Here is a 21,843-nt window from a genome sequence, read left to right as displayed (position 1 = left end):
GCTCCAAATATTTGGTTAAAGACAATCATGACACGAACCAATAATATGAAAATATGAGGAAACGAGATTTATCTTACTGGTATAGGAAAGAAACGCACATCACAATCATCATTTTGTGCATCGTGGTTTTATTCGACCAAACAGTGATTGCCAACAGTGTATACACTATACAAAAGTATATTATCACTCTCTCTACATGCTACATCTTATACATAGTTCTCATTATTTTGTCATTCACTTTGCGATGTTCTTACAATTGTTATATACACTTACCAGATTATTCTTGTTTGCTTTTTCTTTTGTCTTATTCTATACCTAGATAAACGATGCATAATGATGAGGTGATGTTAAGTTATTATTACCAGATGAGGCAAATCCATCTTCATATTAAAGATCTATCATGACATTCTGCAGCAATAACTATAATTACTAAGGCAAGGTCAATAAAGAGGGACGTCTTTAGCAGTCTTGCCAGCATTAGGCGATCCAATGAAGCATCTGAGCTGACTTCAAAAACAACCAAGATTATCAACTTGCCTTTCAGGAGAAAACAAATATAAATACAAATTTCGTTGATCCAGAATAACGTTTGACATTGTACGAGATATATCTTATCTACTTCTTATTTGTTATTTGTGTTACTTTGAAATACCATATACATGTACATGTAAGTTTGATTTAATAAAGCAAAATGAAATAAAAAGTATCAATTATCACCTTGCTTTTTATTTCATGTACTAAATTCCACTTGATTGATATTCACTCAACAACGTCGGAGCAACAGTCTGTTTAAACATTCGTTTTCAATTCATAGTCTAAAAAAAACATATTTCTGTGCATGCATGTGCGTGCATGCTTACAGTGCGTCCCACAAAAAACGAAACCGAGATTTCTCGATGATTTATCATAACTTAAATCACAAATCCAATAGACAAATGACCTACCAATGAAAAATCTAGAATCCCCTCTTTTATTTGAAAGTACTTCGATTATTCCTCATTCAATATGAAGAAAGGATACCAACAAATTATTTTGCGCGGGTATCCGAATTAAAAAAAAGCCTTTGCCTAAGAAGTTCAATATTGGCTCTTTCATTTGCTATCTTAATAACAGAAAAGCGTCAAGAAGAAAAAAAAAGTTTGTATTTCCATATTTTCACAATAAACGTGTTGTACCTGTTTCCCACAAAAGCTAACGCACGGTTAACAACAAACCTAATGCATGGCTGATCGTCAACAAAACGGAGTGTCGAGTGAGTCTGAACGCTAGCCTGACCCCCTGAAACCTCTTCATTTTGTGAAATTCATGCCTTACTTCAAATAACCAGAACTTTGTTATTTCTTGACCACCTCTGTAATTGAGGTATCAAATCAAATTGAAGAACTTTTTAAAAATGCGGTTTTCTTTTTGAAACCCAGATACAGCCCACCAAATGACTTTTTACAACGGTAGGTCATTTGTCTATTGTATTTGTGATGAAGTCATGATAAACCATCGGTAAATACCGGTTTCGTTTTTTGTGAGACGCACTGTATAAGTATCATACAGTGATAGCAAAATATATGCAACAGCTAATGCTTTAGCCAATCAATTATACATGCATTTAAATAAACATTTGATTGCCCCCCCCCAAAAAAAAAAAAAAATAATAATGATAATAATAATAATAATTAATTGATTAATAAAATAAAATGAAATAAAAAATAACTAAAAAAAATATGAAATAATAATAATAATAATAAAAATTATATATAAACAATCACTAAATTCCGGATTTGTTTTGTAAGCACTATATACAGCTTAAAACTGTTTAAATCTGTTCTTTCTCAAAACACTTCAATGTGAAAATCCTAATGAATCCATCTTTGAACGCTTTATCCGTCAGGGCGTAGCAAATCGGGTTGAGTAAGCTATTAATGTAACCCCAAAATATGGCCGCCTGTCAATAAGAACGATACGCCGCATGTTAATAAGAAAGATAAAAATACGCCATCACATCAGGGGAGCATTTCATGAAAGGACTTGTCAGACGTTTTATCCGACAAGTCCTGTTTTATCCGACAGTTGCTATAGTAACAGTGCTTCTCAACCAATCAGAATCCAGGAAAGTTGTCGGATCTGACAACTTGTCTGAAGAAATATTGATGAAACGCTCCCCTGGTCATCGCGTCCTGTCGTGCAATCGCGTAACCTGACCATTCAAAGAAGGGCCCCTAGATTCTCGAAAAGTCTTGTCCAATTTACCCGATGTAAAAATTATTAACTTACTAAAAAACATTAAATTGTAAAAATTATTACCTAATATTTTTGTGTTGTAAACAGGTCCATGGCCCCGTAACACAACGGTCAGCGATGAACAGTAAAATAATATAAAATACAATTTCTGATTGGATCCTGGTCAGTATTTGAAACCAAATACGCGTGTAACATTGATCTTGATAGGTCAGCCCATTTAGCGATTGATCGCTAATCTTTGTGTTAGGGAGCCCTGATTTTTCGGAAATTTAGGGGGAGGGGGCTTTTCTTGAATGGTCGTTCTACGCGATTGTCCAATCGGACTCGATAATCCGATGTGATTGCACAAGCCAAAATACACATACATATTCATAGTATCAACAAAACAACTACATTAACGAACAATTACATATCCCCGTTAAATATTTGTAGGAGTGGAGGGGGCGTGAGTGTTGTTTTCTATTTTTTATTATTAATTCCTTGTTCCGTCAGTGATATTACGTTGAGCAATAAAATACCACAAAGGTTTAGTTAAATTGTATATGCAGTAAAAGACTTTGAAACAGAGGGTCGTGGGTTCGAATCCCAGCCAAGGCGTAGATTCCTTCAGCAAAAAAATGTATCCACATTGTGCTGCACTCGACCCAGGTGAGGTGAATGGGTACCCGGCAGGATTAATTCCTTGAATGAATGCGCTGACAGGCAGCTCGAGCTAAAGCCGGGGTAATAATAATAATAACGACACTCTTTGGAAGAGAATATTTCAAGATAGATGGTGCTATATAAATGCCAATTATTATTATTATTATTATTATTATTATTATTGGAATCGTATGCGTTTTTATTTGTCCTTGATCCATTTTTGTCTAACATTTAATAGGCACCATTTTACTCGCAGCAAACTCAACTTTAAGTTCGCAATAATAATGATAATAATAACAATAATGATAATGTCCTGAAGACCTGATCATGCTGTTGAGTATGGAATACCTGTATTTGTCAAATACACGCGTTGCAAAAGTTACGAAGCAAATCTTAAGCTTTATTATATTTACGTAACTTTTTCTATGCACAATGCACAGTACTCATCATACTCACCGAGTAGACGACCGGGGGTACACAATCGGGACAGAATGGGATCATTATAGTGACGATTAGCGATGGAAACCAGGCAATCCACATAGCGATCGCAATGAGAAACAATGTCCGGGCTCCTGAAAACAATTACGAAATAAAAATATAATGCTACTGATGTGCATCAACACTTCCTGGCGGCCTTGAGGCCCTATCTAGACCTAATGACGTCTCATATATATATATATATATATATGTGTGTGTGTGTGTGTGTGAGGGTGAGTGTGTGTGTGTGTGTGAGGGTGTGCTTGTGTGTGTGTGTATATGTATATATATATATATATATATATATACATATATATATATATATATATATATATATATATGTATATATGTATATATATGTGTGTGTGTATATATATATATATATATATTTACATATCGTCGGCGTTCATCATGGTCATCCGAACCGTCGTATCAGTCGATTTGGGTATTAAAAATTCAATTTCGAGATGTTTGCAGAAAACTACAGTTGTATTCTATTCATAACTAAATAAACAGGCAGCCATTTATTTTAGTTTCTGAGATATGAGGGGATTTTCACGGCGATGACATACAGTGTATTAATAACATGCCATTGGAAACGTGTAGTAGAAGAGCGATACGGACAACGTTTTGACTGACCGCGATTCCAATGCGCGCGGTCAGCCAAACCGTCGACACTACACTGACTTTGCACGACGTTTTGACTGAACGCGCGCATTGATATCACGGTCAGGGTTGTTGTATCCCCTAACCCCTATAGCGTTTTGTACAGGGGTAATTTAAACCGCTCGAACACAAATTATAAGCGTGGAACTCTTTTGTGATATCTTCTCTGAACACTGGTTAGGTTTTAAAATACGGATGCCGATGTCAAGCAATTGTCTTGGTCTTTCCAACCCGCATACATTCGTAATTCCGAAGCTTCGTAATTCCGAAGGTTCGGTTATTCCGAAGGTTTGTATTTCCGAAGGTTCGTAATTCCAAAGGTTCGTCAATCCGAAAACGAAATAAGGTTCGTAATTCCGAAGGTTCGTCAATCCGAAAACGAAATAAGGTTCGTAATTCCGAAGGTTCGTTAATCCGAAAACGAAATAAGGTTCGTAATTCCGAAGGTTCGTCAATCCGAAAACGAAATAAGGTTCGTAATTCCGAAGGTTCGTTAATCCGAAAACGAAATAAGGTTCGTAATTCCGAAGGTTCGTTAATCCAAAAACGAAATGAGGTTCGTAATTCCGAAGGTTCGTCAATCCGAAAACGAAATAAGGTTCGTATTTTCGAAAATGAAAATTATTCATTTTGGTAACAAAACGGTGTTGTCATTACAAGATTACAGGATATTATGCAATGATAGTGATAACGATCGATGATACAAGCTTGTATTTCATTGAGAATAGGCGCCCTGATCAAGCATAGGCTAATTTCGATTTTATCTGAGCAATTGCTGCCTAAGCAAATGGTTTAAAGATGCAGGGGATCAAGTGTGTTGGTCGAGTAACCTCTAGATAATAGGATTTGTATTGGAGGGGATGTTATTTTTAATAACAGCTTCTGCTGGTAATAAAAATAAAAATAATACTAATAATGATCCTTGTGAGATGTTGAAAGCGCGAATCGCAAGCTCAAACTAGTAGACATTTCATGTAACAAGACGTAACAACACTCTGAGCATTTTTTGTAATCGTGAGAAAGATGTGTACCTTTCTAAGGAATAAACTCGAGGGCGAGCTGTAATTTGTTATATAATGACGTGGGACCCATTGCATGAAACTTTTTACCTGAGAAAACTTAGGTTGTTTTTACCGGAGTTTTTGCCCTGTGCTAAAGTCAATGACGGAAATCAGACTAACCTTAGTTTTAATTTTTTACCGGAGTTTTCTCAGGTAAAAAGTTTAATGCAACAGGCTTCAGAAAGTAACCTTTTAAGGGCTGCATTTAGTGACTCATGAATAGAATATATATATATCTCACGAACTAAATAATGAGAGCGCGAACCGCAAGCTTAAAATTTGTGTTATTCCAACCTGAAAACTGGACATTTTATACTTTTTTTGTAACCAGGAATAAAATGAGTTCCTCAATAAACATTACTTGATGCGAGCGAGAAACGTGAGCCAAATTTTTTCCGATTTTCCAACCTGAAAACTGGACATTTTAAGCATTCTTGTAAAAAAAATACTAATAGCTTGGAGAACAGTTTTCAGAACTGAAGTGGCTTCCCTGGATAAATAAAATATTTATATCATTATTATCATTCTAGGCCTACATGAAATTTCCAAAAGTTTGAGCACATGATTCGCTCGCAACATCTCACAAGGATGCCCTTTTAACAGTAATTGACCAAAAAGGCGAATTTTACATCTTCAGATTTGATTTTTTTCCCCAAAACCGCTTGCTCGCTACGCTCGCAGAAATAAAATATATAACTTATCATTCAGTGATCAATTAAAAAAAATAATTAATTACTACAAAACACACAACCTCTTTACACAGATGATAACCTCATGGTGAAAATATCCATTTGCACCAAATTGCCCCTATTTGCCCCCCCCCCCAAAAAAAAAGGAAAATACGTTCCCCCGCCACTGGCTGAAACACGCATCGTCTTCATGGCTAACTGCAAAAAGTTCTTAAAATGTCCCCTTTAGATCAGGTCAGAGCTTATACATTTAAAATTTATGTTCGCGCTTCTTGCTCGCAGTTATCTTAATTTAGTTACATAGGCATCTCGTTTTGAAGATCACAAACATATTGCCCATCATATTAAAAAAATATAGCTCACGCTCGCATTATTTAAAAAGGTTTATCATGTTATTACATATTTACTTTATTTTATAAGTATAAAGCTAATTATTGACTGTTAGGACTATCCTATCAAAGAAACAAACAAAAATCAACTTTAAGCTGCCGATCGAGGAAAATATGGCTGAAAAAAAATTGCCCCCGCCCCCTATTTGACGAAAGTTAGATCCATCGGGAAGGAGGCAGGGGGCACTTGCACCCCAAACATGAAATAAAAACAGGGAAATTACTATTTTCCAAAATAGGAAACTCCTTTTTTAAAAAATAGATATGCCGTTTTTCATGTTTTTTCGAAATATTATACTCGTTTTAAAGTATACAAGTTAAGTTTTCAGGCTGGAATATTGCAAATTTTCAGCTTGCGCTTCGCACTCTCATTCGATTGGTGAAATATGCATCCTAAAGAGGTCACTAAATACTTTCTTTAACAGGTTCCTTTTCTGGTCAGTATGTTTAAGCTCGCGTTTTGCGCTCGTGTTAATTCTTTAGTTAGATGCACATCTTTTTAATGACAGCAGAAATCTGCTCAGATTTTTAAAAACTTATTTTCATTTTTTATTGAAATACCCTAAAGTTTTAGCTTGTGATCCACGCTCGCAACAACTCGCAATAATGCCATTTTAAGAATAAAAAACGTTTTACAAATTCACCTTTGAATTTGTTTTACCAAGCCGCTCGCTCATTATACTCTCTCCCGAAAAATAAAGCCTAAATATACATTTTGCCATAATAAGAAGTCACTTCAAACAATTTTTTTTCTACTTAATCACTATCAAACACACAATGACTTCAAGCAGATGATAATCTTAAGGTGAAAATATCACCAAAGTGCCCATTTTGACGTATGAGTTTCATTTTTTGGCTTTACCCCCGAAACGAAAATTCGTTCGGCCGCCCTTGCCTTCCCATTCTCATAACAATTGAACGGCAACAGTTTCCCCCGCCCCCTTGCCTCTGCCTCTGCTTTCCCGGACTTAATTTTTCGGATTAACGGACCTTCTTTTGTTTTCGGATTAACGAACCTTATTTCGTTTTCAGATTAACGAACCTTCGGAAAAACGAACCTTACTTCGTTTTCGGATTAACGAACCTTCGGAAAAACAAACCTTATTTCGTTTTCGGATTAACGAACCTTCGGAACAACGAACCTCATTTCGTTCTCGGATCAACGAACCTTCGGAACAACGAACCTTAAGCCCCTTTTACACCTTCACGGATGGAACACGGATCATCACGGATCTCAGTCCGTGATGATCGGGGTGCCAAATTTGTATTTTCCTAGCATTCCCGGAGTGAGTACGGAGTTAACTGGTTATTAACACGGATATGTACGGAAAAGTACGGAGTCTACAAGGATAGGCAAGGTAGCAATAGCGATCCTGTTTGATATGCTCCCGGAGCCAACACGGAATACCCGGATGATCACGGATGTTACTGGGTCTTTACACGGACCTTCACGGTTGCTCACATTCTGTACTGGCTAGAATGAAGTTTCGTCCCTTTTTGCAGCATCTGGAGCATGCTCGTGCTTGGTTATGAATACGGACTATTGTTCATGTACGCAAACAATACAAACATTTGACCCCGGATAAAGCCGGTATCAACAAGGATCACCCGGTTCTTACAAGGAGCCTCCCGGATGCATTCGGTAGCTACACGGATGTACAAGGAGGCTACAAGGATGAACACGGATGATTATCAGTCCGTGTACTCCGGGATGAAAAATTGAACATGTTCAATTTTTCTTCCGGACATGCCGGTACATCAAGGATGGCGCCGGATGAGTAGCCGGAGTGTACACGGTAGTCCCGGACTGTACACGGATGACCCCGGATTGACAATCCGGGATGATCCGTGTTGCTTCCGTGAAGGTGTAAAAGGGGCTTTACTCCGTTTTCGTATTATCGAAACTTCGGAATAACGAACCGTCGGAATAACGCCACAAATGTTCGGATTAACGAACCCTTTTTCGTTTTCGGATTAACGAACATCGAGGTATAGGCAATTTACGTCTTTCGGAATTACGAACCTTCGGAATAAAGAACCTTCGGAATAAAGAAGCTTCGGAATTACGAAGTGTAACCTTTCCAACCATGTATTTTTCTAGTTTTAAGATTAGGAACTGATAGACCTACTAAGAAGACCAGCCATTGATTTACTGAAATGGGTACAAGTACTGTTTAAGGCTGTCAGATGAAAATGATCGGCATTTTCTGTTATAATGAATTTGCATTTGAATTTGCATGATGTTCACGATGAGGTATGAAACTGAATTCATTCATTGCTGCATACCCCAATAGTAGACTTTTTTCAAGCGACATGCAGGTCCTAAGCTTAATTCCACATTTACGATATGTGAAAAGGAATGTATTGATATATCGTACAGGATCTTATATAGTTACCACCATTGTCAGTCAGGATCTGGAATAAAATTTGATGCGGGTTTACATGTATTTACTGAACATGAATTACTGCATTATCTTGTTCATCTGTATATTGTTAATGGCAGAAATTTATGTTTGAATGCATGTTTATGGTATAATTGTAGATAAACGTAGATGGAACAGATGTATCGGGCAATGCAAATATTGCTGAAGCATTTAATGAATTTTTCATTTCAAATGCTACTAATATTACTAAGGACCTGCAAAGGGATACGTCTCAACAGAGAGTTCAAGTAGAAGATGATATAAATGTTGGTTCAATTCACTCTCAATTTGAGCTAAAGTTGATTACTACAGACTTTGTTTTGAAACAGATTGATAATCTGAGTATAGATAAATCAACTGGGGAAGATCGTGTCAGCTGCAAACTTTTAAAGATGACAAAAAAATGTTATCGCAGAGTCCCTTTGTGATATTATTAACAAATCCCTTTCTACTGGAGTTGTTCCTCGTGAATGGAAAAAGGTTCGGGTAGTACCAATATTTAAATCTGGTGATATGTCTTCGTTGAATAATTACCGCCCCATTTCTATATTACCAATCGTCAGTAAAATTTTAGAAAGGGCTGTTCACCAACAGCTAAGTGAATTCTTGGACGTGAATGATTTATTACACCCAAATCAATCTGGTTTTCGGCCTATGCATTCAACAACTACTGCCCTTGCAAAACTTGTAAATCAATGGTCGTTAAACATTGATAACAATTTAATTTCTGGAGTTGCGTTAATAGATCTTCGGAAGGCCTTTGATACCGTGGACCATGAGCTGCTATTAAAGAAGTTAGCTTGCATTGGCTGTAGAAATAGGACCATCACTTGGTTCAAATTATATTTATTTGATCGACAACAAGTGACACAATTCATAGGAGCCAAATCGCACCCTTCAATCGTCAAATTAGGCGTGCCACAAGGGTCAATTCTAGGTCCCCTTTTATTTTCAATATATGGTAATAGTTTACCTGAATGTATTCATGAAGGTATCATAGATATGTACGCTGACGACACGACACTTACCGTCAGTGCGAATGATGCGACAGTTTTGGAAAAAAAAATTAAATGCTGCATTAATCAAGGTCATGACATGGATTAGAGATAATCAGCTCGTCCTCAAAACTGAAAAAACTTGTGTCATGGTAATAGGTTCTTGTGCTAATTTCAGGAAAATAGATTCTTTCACGATTTCGTTAAACGGTGATTTGATAAATAGAGTTCAATTCACCAAATGCTTAGGAGTTTTGATAGATGAAGAACTAAAATGGTCAAAACAAATTGAAAATGTATGTAAGCCTACTCAGAAAAGCATTGGCATGATAAAGAGAGCGAAAAGTTCTTTACCTGTGCAGTCCCTAAAGTTGCTTTATAACACTTTATTGTTGCCAAGATTTGATTACTGTTCTGTTGTATGGTCGAATAGATTTCATTCCCATACAATTAAGCTGCAAAAATTCAGAAGAGGGCTGCAAGAATTATATTGAACAAGACATACGACACATCGTCGGCTGATTTGTTCACAAGTCACAAGTCTTAAATGGATGACACTAGACAACGATTTGAGCTCAATCGCGTTTTGATGATATATAAATGTGTTCATAATTTAGCACCTTCTTACCATCAGGTAAACTTAACCAATCCAAATGATGTACATGAACATCATATCAGACAGAGAGACAATGGATATTTGCGCGTGCCCAAGTTTCGCACTGAAGTGTAGTCCAATCGTATCTTCAATATTTGAATGGAATAAGCTTGATAATTCAATTAGAACAGCTCATTTAAGACATTTCATTCAAGAGAATGTTTAGAAGAACTTGTTATTTATAAATAACTTGCGGAACATCCACTGTTGTGCGTATTTTGTGTTAGCATGATCTTGATGATTTGGTGTATATTATCAGTATTTTTAAGATGTCCTTCTTAGTTAATTTGATTTATTGATATTTGATTATACGTCAAACGAGTGCCCGTCTGCGTTTTGTTTGCTCCTAAGTTGGTTAATGTTTCGTATTACATTCAAATCATAATGAATCTTAATGCTTTAACATTCTGTACATACGTTATGCACTTTGTAAATATGTGTATTGTTATTCAGCGCCCCATGGAAGACCACTACTTATTGGTGAATGGGCTACCCTGTCAAAATATTAGAAATAACTAAATAAATAAATAAATTGTCCATGTATATATTATGATGATGTTTCTAGAAGAGTGAACATCATCATAGGTCCTGAAATTACCAATTTTTATGACTTTTCAAAACTTCGGGTAATATCTACATTGTGTTATATGAGGAAAGTGTGCTTGTCAGAGCGCTTTAATAACCATGCATAAGAGCAGGACTATGATTAAATTAGTCCAGAATGTTAGTCAAACCATTTCGACAGTCAGGTTCCTCGTCGCCGAGTCATCGAGCCACAGCAAGGCCCCGAGTTCGAGACCGAATCATGAACCTTCGAGTCCGAGTCCGGCATAAACGGAATCGAGTCACACATCACTGTTCTTATGTTCATTTACAAATAAATTTCCATCCCGACCGCCACACCTTTGTAAACTTAACATGATCATGAAAAATTATAATTTTGATGTTACCTTTAATACTCTCCTGGTTGATTCTGGGCTTTATGTTGGAGTTTACTTTACTTTGGTTTGCTCCTCCGTCTTTCCTAACCTGAGACACTTCCTCCTTCCCGCTGCCGGTTCCTGGATTGCCGCTGTTTTGAGAAGAACCTGCAATCGAATTCGTTGCTGTTTGTTCTGTGATCATCATTTTCAGCTGCAGTCGTCCTTTGTAGAAACGGCGCAAGGCGTAGTAGATCCTGGCACAGCAAACGGAGGTAATTGAAAATGGAATTATCCCGAATAAAAAGATGATAAACCAAAATGCAACAAAGCTCTGATGGTACAAAGGCGTGCATACATCATCAGGAATGGGCCGCTTGTCGATGCCGTTGATGACTTGCCAAAGGGAGGTCAGAGGCAGCCAGATGATGACAGGAATGATGTAGCCAGCTGCAATGATTAGGATCGCACGGGGCCGCCGCCGCCAGTATTGCCGGTGCCGGATAGGGTATGTCACTGCGATGTATCGGTCGAGACTGATGAGGGCCACAAGGATGATGCTTACATGCGAGAAAGCATGGTCCATGAATGAGAACATATCACAGAAAATGGCCCCTAGAGGCCAATATCCCAATAAAATTACCATAGCAAATAGGGGCATGTTAACAACCGCGACCAGGAGGTCCGCGATTGCGAGACCCAAGATAAAGTAATTGTTATAGGTACGGAGTTTCGGGGTCGTGGCAAATGCAATTACTACCAGCAGATTTCCTCCTGCCGTCAAAATTACAAGTACGCCGACAAGAACTGACAAAAAAATGACGACTTCTGTAGAAAAAACAGTAGTCGGTACAGCTTCAAAGATGATCTCAGTAAATGTAACCCAAGTGGTAGAATAATCAAGCAGGTGCGTGTCTTGCGTTGTCCCTTCCATCGCAGACGTCATCGGGAAGCCGTGTGCGAGAAACGGGAAAACACTTCCTAAGAAGGAAAATAGACAATAGATATATATTGATTTTGTAATAACATCATGAACATTATGTAGTATGAATAATGTTCAGATGAATCATATATATTCTTGACTGACCTTGAGAGGAACATCAAAATATTGCCCGCAACAGAATCATATTGGCCCGAGTCTTCAGACATGTTAGACGAGGGCAATATGGTTCTATTAAGGGCAATACGTTTGACGTTCCCCGAAAGAAAATTCAGTCGAAATTTGTATTTATTATCCAAATCAGAAATCTAGAGAAAAATCACTAAATTGAGATATTCCTCCAAAAATATGGTTCTATTGTGTCATGTTTATATCAAGGGCAAGACTCTGCAATTTATCGTTGTGAAATACTTGTAACTATAAGATTGAGCCTCGACTGGATGCATATTTTGCAAAAGTATGCTGTAATCTCATAATTTTAGCTCAAACGTTTATTATTTTTGGTACAAATATAATTTAAATCATTTTGAACGGTTGTAGGCCCCTAAATATAAAATCATGGTATTTTCTTACGTATTTTCATCGTTATTTGGCTTTTCTATGTATTTCTCTGTATTTTATACCATTTGTTTTGTACACGTTCGTCACGAGATCTTTCAACGACTATACTCATTAATGGCAGACAAATATTAAACTTCAATGATTGAATTATTTCATAAACTTTTTTCACCATAACTGTTAATCGTACTCTGGAACAAACACACACACATACAAGAATGTACTCACACCCACATCTGTATACAAAGTAATATGCTTGCAATTAAGGTACAGTAGACATGCTCAAAATAAAATCACATTTATGCTGGTCTATAATCATGACAATAATCAAATTCAATTCGTTTATAACAATTGATAAGCTTAAGTATAATTTCATACATGCTTTATTATTAGATAATATGGTGGCAATAATCAAGTAAACGTGTGATTTATACAGTGTAATCTATAAATATCAATACATTGTTAACATCCTTGTAGCAAACTTATACTTGATTCAGCTTCACCAGAACTGTAATCATCGCAGTTAACCAAAGAACACACACACAAAAAAGACAAGGGGCCTGTATTACCGGATGAATAATTCATTTTCTTGGTCAATACCTATTTCTTTGATTGTTTATTTAATTACTTATTCATTTTTTTGGCGACGATGTATTTTCCCGAGTCAACCATCAAAGTGATAGCTGATAACCTAGCCTTCTATCCATTCCTTGGAAGACACTTTGCCCAACGATTCTGAATATACACGTAAATTAGGAAATTATAAAAACATGGTGCTAAAACAGATTAGCTTCATCATGTTCATGATAAAAACATGGGCAAGAACAAGCTGGTGTTCATCCTAGTCTATGCAGAGCAATGGTTAACACTACTTTCTATGAATAAAAGTGCAGGGGATGCCAGATTCCCATTGCCATGGACTTTATGGGTATCACCAAAGCGTTTGATAACATCATGGACCCTGATAGCATAAACAGTCTGTCACTGCAAATGATGCTGACTGCCGTCATTAAAAACAATGCTTCCTACCATCAATACAATATTTGATATAAGTGTTGTTTTTTACCGTCTGACGGAAGATGGTTTCATTGATTGGTTTGAGGTACTAAAAGAAGTGTGTCAAGGTTGCCTACTTTCGCCAGTTTGTTTTGTCGTGAGCAATCAATTTGGTGATGACGACGGTAGCTGTAGAGAAAGGGATCCACCGGCTTTACAATCGAAGAAATTCCCGAGATAGACTTTGATGATAGTATCTAAAACTCGCATGCAGCTTATCAGAGCTAAGAACGCTATCGGATGCTGTTTGGGCGAATACCGTACGATATGAATGGATTGATATCCCACAGGAACACCAAACATGCCAGGAACCCATCATCCTCTCAACGACTCTTTTGTTAGCTAACAGAAAAACAAGCTAGCCTATGTACACGTAAGCTATGTGTTTTAATATTGAAAGTTCGATGAGAGGCCAAGGGGGTATTACACATGAAATTCATTGCAGTGTTTGAAAGATAAAACAAAAGCCTGTGAAACAGAATGATTCCCCCTACAGGCTCAAACTTAAGTTTCGTATACGGATCTGTAGCATGAGAATCGGACATAATCTAAAGGGGAAAAAACACGATGACACGTCCTCAAAAGCAAACTGGTGATGCGCTGATCCCCTCTCCCATCTCCAGCAACTTGTTCAACTCTTCGCACTCCTCTCCCCAGTGCTGCCCAGTCGAAGGCACCAAATGATACGAAAAATTCCATTCACTAAAAACATCTTCATAGTACCTCTAGTTCACGAGATCCCCGTACACACCAACATGTACCGCTAGCAGACATTGTCTTCCAGGACTTGCTCCAGAATTTTCGTCAGGATCGGGCCTCTCTCTGCACACTCATATACAGCTCATGGAAACAGTGTACTATGCTGCAGCCCATGCCTTAAAACAACCTAACTATCCCTTCTGTGTACCACGACAAAGAAATGACCTCCCAACAGTACGATCCATCATCAGATCCTGGGAGCCACACTTGCCAGTTTGAACCTCCTCCCCGCTCACCCCAAGTCAAATTAGGAACTTTCAATTCAGTGGCCTTTCTTCAAATACAAACCTCATCACCTACCTCCTTCATGACTTGGATTTTTGGCAATCCAAGAACACTGGCTGAGCGTATATACAGTAACTATGTCAAACTCTCTAGCATAGACTCTTCCTTCTCAACTTTCAGCAAGTGCCAGGAAGATATTACCCTTCACAACCACCCAGCTAGAGGCAGAGGAAAAAAGGCGTGTCAGCCTTTCCCCGAACCTCAGCCTTTGGCAGTATACATGAGATTCCCTATTCCTCATCAAGAATACAAGGTCTGTCAACATGTCCCATCCCCTCTGGCTTGAATCTCACCTAAATCATGTTCATAAACTAATGCCTCCCATGTAGCTCTTCTCAAGATGACTTGGCCGAATATAGCCTATGCCTATCTACCATCTTCACCATTATCTCTTCCCACACTAACTCTGGTATTGTTTTAGCTAGGGACTTCAATGCTGGCATATCTAGTCCTTCACCTTAAAAGTAATCTGCTATTCTACTCAACGAATTCATCTGTAAAAATGGTCAAGCCAGTCTCCTACAAGATGCGGTTTCAAAAGAGCTTTATACCTGTATGTCAGACGATGGTTCACGCACCTCATTGATTGATGTTTTTTTATTGTACCAACTCACTCTTCCAGCCTCTTCAGAAAACCAGCAATCCTTAAAGAGCATCCACTTATAACATTTGACCATCGGCAAATTCTTGTATCATTTCACCCTCCTCCTCAATCTGGTATAGTCCTCGCCTCATTAACCTCTGCTCCCAATACTCCCAAGGAATTCAACGCATTTCCATCTCTTGGCCCTCTGACTCTGCTGTCATCCGATACAAATACATGTACACCATCTCTCTGATTCCATGTCCTCCAATATCTTTCTCAATTTAGACTCTCTGGAGCTTTCCCCCATAAACATGGACTCCATCTTCAATATCCTCCAGAAGAATATGCTTACTCTCTCTCTCTCTTGAACTTCCCAAACGAAGTCATTTCAAAGAAGAGGTCTGCATGGTAAAACAAGAATGGCCACACGCTGTTAGCGAAGTACACGCCATCTCTCTCTCTCTCTCTACCTGGAAAGCGTGGAGGAATGCCGGCAAACTTATGGAAAACAACACATTCAAATCCAAGTACCTTCCCGCCAAAAAGAGCTTCCGTAAAATCCTTAGGCACTCTTCTGCTGAGGTTAAGAGTGGAGATTGGAGGTGCCCAATCATGCCAATCTCGTACGCTCCTATTTTCTATTTTCTCAAGATCTAGCATACTTAGAGTATGGCAACACACTCTTCACAGGAGAGCAGGTCATCCAAGGATGGCATAGATACTTCCCCATGTTCTCTGCTTGCTATCTCTACCCACCTGAAACTCCTGTAGAAGACTGGGACATCAATCATTCCCCTTCCGCCTCCTATCAGTCCTCTAGTCCATGTCACTCATAGGTACCTTGCTCGTCACACCCCTACCTCTATTCAGGAACCGCCTCCACTCCTCAACAAGTTATTCTGACCCTGGAAGATTTAGACAATGCAATAGCCTTACTCAGACCAAAAAAAAAACCCTGGATCATGTGGATCGGATAACGCAACCTCCAATCATGTCAAGCATTCAGGACCCATTACTCGCAGACTGGTTCTACTTCTCATTCAATCTTGCATCAGAATTGCATACCTTCCATCCTCTCTGAAAGGCTCCCCCCCCCCCCCCTCATAATCCCCTTGCACAAAGGTAAAGGTATAGCCCATACACGCTCCATCTAGTTACCGGGGTATCTCCCTGACCTCGTGCATGTCCAACCTGCTGAGGAACGTTCTGATCCCCATATTGAAAAGCCTCTCTCGTCTCTCAATGTTCCGGACGAGCTACGATTCGGGTTCCAAGCAGGAAAGTCGTGTACTCTGACTTCTCTCATCCTCCAACTCTCAATCTAACTCAAAATGTCTGCTACGAACCCTACCTATCTTGCCTTTCTTGATGAAAATAAAGCCTTCGACTGGGTTTCTAATAGTGGCCTCTTCTCAAAAATTCGAGACACACCAATTCCAACCTCTGTACAATCTACTTTGGACGCCCTCTACCAAGGTGCTTTAAGCTGCGTCACCTGGAAAGGTTCTTTCAGCTCCTTAATTCTAATAGATTATGCAAATCAAAAACATGCCATAAGTGTGATATTGGCTCTATAAAAGATAAAAGATGTATGATAATACCAAAGTAAATTTGGGTACAAATGTCGTTACCGAAACAAGATTCCTATTTTTAATAATAATAATAATAATAGCGGCATATTTACCCAGGGTAGCCACAGTTCCGAAAACTATTCTCCCAGCGGGCCCTGCTATTATTACCCCGGCTTGAGCACGGCTACCTTGATCGGACGCTCGAGCATTCGAGGAATTTCTTCCTACCGGGTACCCATTCACCTCACCTGGGTCGAGTGCAGCACAATGTGGATAAATTTCTTGCTGAAGGAAATTGCGCCATGGCTGGGATTCGAACCCACGACCCTCTGTTTCAAAGTCCGAAGACTAATCCACTAGGCCACAACTACGCTCCACATTTTTTTACGTATGCTTGAGTTCATCGTCCGTACATGGTCTTTCCATGGCAGATGTTTATCAATTGTTATTCCCACAAAAGTTGTTTCATTAACTTCATCCAATTCCTTTCCATCTCGCCTTATATTGTCATACAGCTTGACATTCCTTCTTCTGCTACTATTTAACATAAACTTAGTTTTCAGAGAGTTGACACTTATTTGCAACACATATTTTTTTTGGGACTTTATTATACCAAACATTAGTATTTATCTTATTGGTATCAATCTCATCCTCACCAATTGGCATGATGGGAATGGTGTTAAAAAGATTAGAGTGGTCTGCAAATAATCTATAAAAAAAAATGAAACTGATGGAAGATCATTTATGTATAATAAAAACGATATAGGCCCTAATACTGGGCCTTGACGGACACCGTCATCTTATTTTCATTTTCTTTGAATATATTTCCGCAAGTTGAACAAATTGATATCTCAAAGCAAAATAGTATTTAAACTAGTTTAAAGAAAACCCTCGGGACCATAGTGGAAAAGCTTCTGTATCAAAATATTGTGATCAGATGTGTCAAACTTTTTTTTAATCAATAGATATTCCAAGTTTGTTTGGTCATATAGACAAAATCATCTTAAATTTTGGAAGAAAGTTTGCTAGTTTTAGGGGCTAAAGTCAACAGTCAATAAAGTTATTAACCTGACTGATTTTTTTTTCATTATAAAAAGAACACGGAGTAGCTGAGCAAGAATCATGATACCATTTTCTATGAAAAACTCAAGGGCTCGTATTCTGAAGTCAGGTTTAACTTAAACTCAAGTTTAAAGTTGTGGTTTAAGTGTGGAAAGCCAATTGTTACATAAATCACTAACAGTAGAGATATCATATTTCAGCTCATTTGGCTCTCAAATCATTCATGATTGTCTAGGAAGTATAAATCGATGATTGTCTTCACAATCGATGAATAAGAAAGAGCCCAGTGAACATAAGAAACATACAACTTAATAAAAATTTTGACACTTTTGGCTTGTAATTTTAGCACAGAATTAGACCATGGTCTAAGTTAAACCTGACTTCAGAATACGGGCCAATGAATTCAAAAGAGAGTATAAATATAGCTATAAAATAAGCCAGATTATTCTAATTCTTTAATATCACATTTATCAAAACAAAAAAAGGGAGGTTATAAACAATGAAAATAAGTCCAGGTTACTCGTTTGCATAGGACAAAAAAGGACTAATGAAATAATTACAGATGTATAATATATAACATATCACGATCATATTTACATATATCGATTATACATTGGTAATTGCAGAAAAGAAAATTGAAATAGATCAGCACACACCCTTACAACTGAAATGAAGAGAAGATAGAGGGGAGATAGAAAGAGTGAACTTGATGAAGAGAAATAGGAGGAGGAAAAAGTATGACGAGCGAAAAGAAGGGGAAAACAGGATAAAAGGAGAAGGCAGAGAAGGAGAAAGAGGATGAAGAAAAAGAGGAATAAGAAGAAGTAAGGGAGTGCAATGCAAAGTTTTGTGAATGAGATATTGCATTATTGGCATATACATGTAATTTACTTCTTTACAAAAATCATCTTCCTACTTATACATCCAGAAGACTAGATGAGCTGATAAGATAGCATGGAGTATTGTACATGGATGAGAAGGGGAAAGATGAAGATAGGGAAATAGTAGAGGGAGAGAGAGGAGAAGAAAGAGAGGAAGAGAGAGAAAGGGACAGATAAAAATAGGGTTGAGAGAAAGAGGGGTGGAAGAGTGGAAAGGTGAGTGAAAGAAGAGAGAAGAAGCCTTCCCGTACATGTCGTGATTTCTCAATCTAAAAGAGTCATATCTGTCCATTGCGGCTCTGACGTAGCATAGGAGATGACATAAGACCCCACAAGAGCTAGTTTGCTTATCTTACGAATGGTGACCTTACATACTCTGCTATTCACAAGACGGAAAATCTTCTTAATATGTTGTTTGTTTTCTTTAGCAATAACACCTCAACTTCCAACGTCAATTACAAATCAACTGTGTTTTACAATTGGCTGCCATAATATCCTCATTCAGTTGTGCATATCGTTCTATTTTCCTCACACTAGCTCTTGGAATATTGGGCTCAAACATGTCAAATGGTACTGTGAGCTCAGCCATCACTACTTTGGGTATACCTCTAAAGAATAGTACCAAGTCCGGCTTTTTAGTTGTCGGCATAATGTTAGGGGGAATCCCTTTCCCACTTTAAAACCGGGAAGATCTGCATATATTGTAACAGGAATCATATTTTCTTCTGCTAATCGTTTCAGTTACTTTGTAATATGACGCAATATGCTGTTGTGTCTATAGGTAAACCGGCCCTGATCAAGAGCTATCGAACAGGAATTTAGGATATGCACAAGTGAACCTCTACACATCTTCGCAAGATACATGTTTCATTACGTTTCTTGCCCCACAATTTCAAGTATGAATTTCATGCCACTAGGCGCATTCATAATTGCTCGTGTTGCACCGCATTGGGGGATGTTTGACCATTTCTTTAACATCTTAGTTTGGGAAGAATCTAGAGAGTTCAATTGGGTATCATTTAATGTGGACAGTTAGTAGATACATGAGAGATGGTTGACACTCTAGGTTCACATTCATTGCCTATTAAGTTTTTGTATATTACGTAACATATCATTCAATCTCTTGTCAATGATTTCGAAAATATCTTGCGACTTTCCAAGAAAAGTAATGTTAAGATCCCCAAAAATTTTCTGGTTTATCTTTCAAAGTAGACAATGGAATTTTGTCGATACAAAATGTAATATCTTTAGAGAAACCACTACAAATTGATAGTGACGAACATTTAGCCGGTTTTAGTGCTAAGTTTATTGATTTTCCTTCAAGTCCTATGTCTTTCATTATTCGTTGATGAGTCCTCTGGTTGCCCGTAATAAGGCAAAAATTATTCGCAAAAGACAGTGTTATGTACTTTTGTCCATTAAGATCGTAATCTTCAAACTGTTTAAGATAGTTAATAAGAGGGTTGAATGCGACAAGAAAAAGAGTGGGGGACAACGGATCACCTTGATACACCCCGCGCTTAGATTCAAATGGATCAGATGTCCAAGAGGGGCACTTTATTACACCTTTTAGTCCAGAATAAAGGTTACGAATGTAAGAAATTACGGTTTCGGGGATATGGCAAGATTCCAAGGTATCATAGATGAGTGAATGTTTAACCGATCCAAGACAAGTTTGTACAGATAACCTTTCCTTTCTTTCATTATTTTATAGGCAAAATTCAAAGCAAGGTTTTACGCATTTTGATATAACAGGAAATTGCTAAGACCAGGTACTATAATAGCACAAGAAAGTTCCATTTCTACTTGGAATGCATAGCATGCTGTTCATACGGTATATACTTAGCTAAGTTCGAAATACTAGTCGCTAATATGGACGCGTCTTTGTTTTTCGATGGATCTAATGAAAACATAATTTCAAAAGAACATATATAACTAATCAGGAATCAAAGTTGATGCTTATGTCATCAAATATCAAACCACCATTCTTTTTTAGTTTAAATGACTTTCTTCTAATCATGCGAAAAATGTAAATAGAAGCTTGCTAACACAATAATAAATATAAGTTGAACACTGTTGAACATGTGAAATCGGCATTCTTACCTTGCACAAATCGATGTCGCCAATTCGGTCAGGACTGGTATGATGAAGTATCTCAGCATTCTCACGGCGATGAGTATGTTTGGTGATATGGGGGAAATGGGTTGTCCTCTTAATGTTTTATATGATTTGAGTGTGACGAGCATCCGGAAAAGAAAAAAGTGAAATGAGACACGCATGCGCGGACAAATGACGCTTATTGGTTGGAAACGGTACACCTGTGTGAGTGCGAGTACTTGTTCTTGCCTACAGAACACTGGCCGAGATACCGTGGAAATTGTCCAGCCATTTTAACGTTTCATTTGGAACAAATTGCAACCGAATGTATTCCACTGCAGTGCATTTCTTTGAGGTCTACAGAAGACCTTACTTAAAGTCCCCAAGAATCCAAATAGGCGGAATTGTTCTAATTTGCATAAATCCAAGATGGCCGCCAAAATACATTATCTGTACCTATTCAAAAGCATGAAATAGCTAATTTGACTCATTTTAACTTCCGAAGTCGGATAGGATATTTTTGCATTTTATAAAGTTACATCTTTATTGAGTGGTTCGTTCGCATACTTATTAGCATATTTTTTTTTCAAAATGGCCGCTAAATACTGATTTTGGCAATTTTCTTACTGTTTTTATACACACATGTTAATGTTACTTAAAAAATGTTTTATCTTGTTTTTTTTTTGCAGAAAGCTTTAGACTGCAGTATACTAATATACAGTGCGTATCAAAAAAAAGTTTACACTTTGAAAAAGCTCTGGGAATTAAAACATATACATCATGTGGGTAATTTTTTGACATATAATCTTGGGTTTGGGTCTCATCTATCCAATGAAAGTAAAGGTTTTGATAGAATGTTACACTTAAGTGAGCATTGTCCATTTTTGTAAAACTCG

At 37.7% G+C, this 21,843-nt stretch overlaps 1 protein-coding gene across 1 annotated transcript; it reads right to left on the bottom strand.

The window, feature by feature from the left end:
- Positions 1-1,734: 1,734 nt before the first annotated feature.
- Positions 1,735-21,036, bottom strand: LOC121431047 (muscarinic acetylcholine receptor M1-like). The gene is made up of 4 exons (XM_041628515.1): positions 20,954-21,036; positions 11,183-12,133; positions 3,334-3,449; positions 1,735-1,939 (listed from the first exon to the last, which is right to left on the bottom strand). Exons 2-4 carry the CDS (start codon positions 12,096-12,098, stop codon positions 1,811-1,813), a joined length of 1,161 nt encoding a protein of 386 aa, XP_041484449.1. The 5' UTR covers positions 12,099-12,133; positions 20,954-21,036; the 3' UTR covers positions 1,735-1,810.
- Between the last annotated feature and the right edge of the window lie 807 nt (positions 21,037-21,843).

Source organism: Lytechinus variegatus, chromosome 17 (assembly GCF_018143015.1).
Source record: "Lytechinus variegatus isolate NC3 chromosome 17, Lvar_3.0, whole genome shotgun sequence".
NCBI lineage: Eukaryota > Metazoa > Echinodermata > Echinoidea > Temnopleuroida > Toxopneustidae > Lytechinus > Lytechinus variegatus.
The sequence above is the reverse complement of the archived record's forward strand: the minus strand, read 5'-3'. Positions and strand labels throughout refer to the sequence as shown.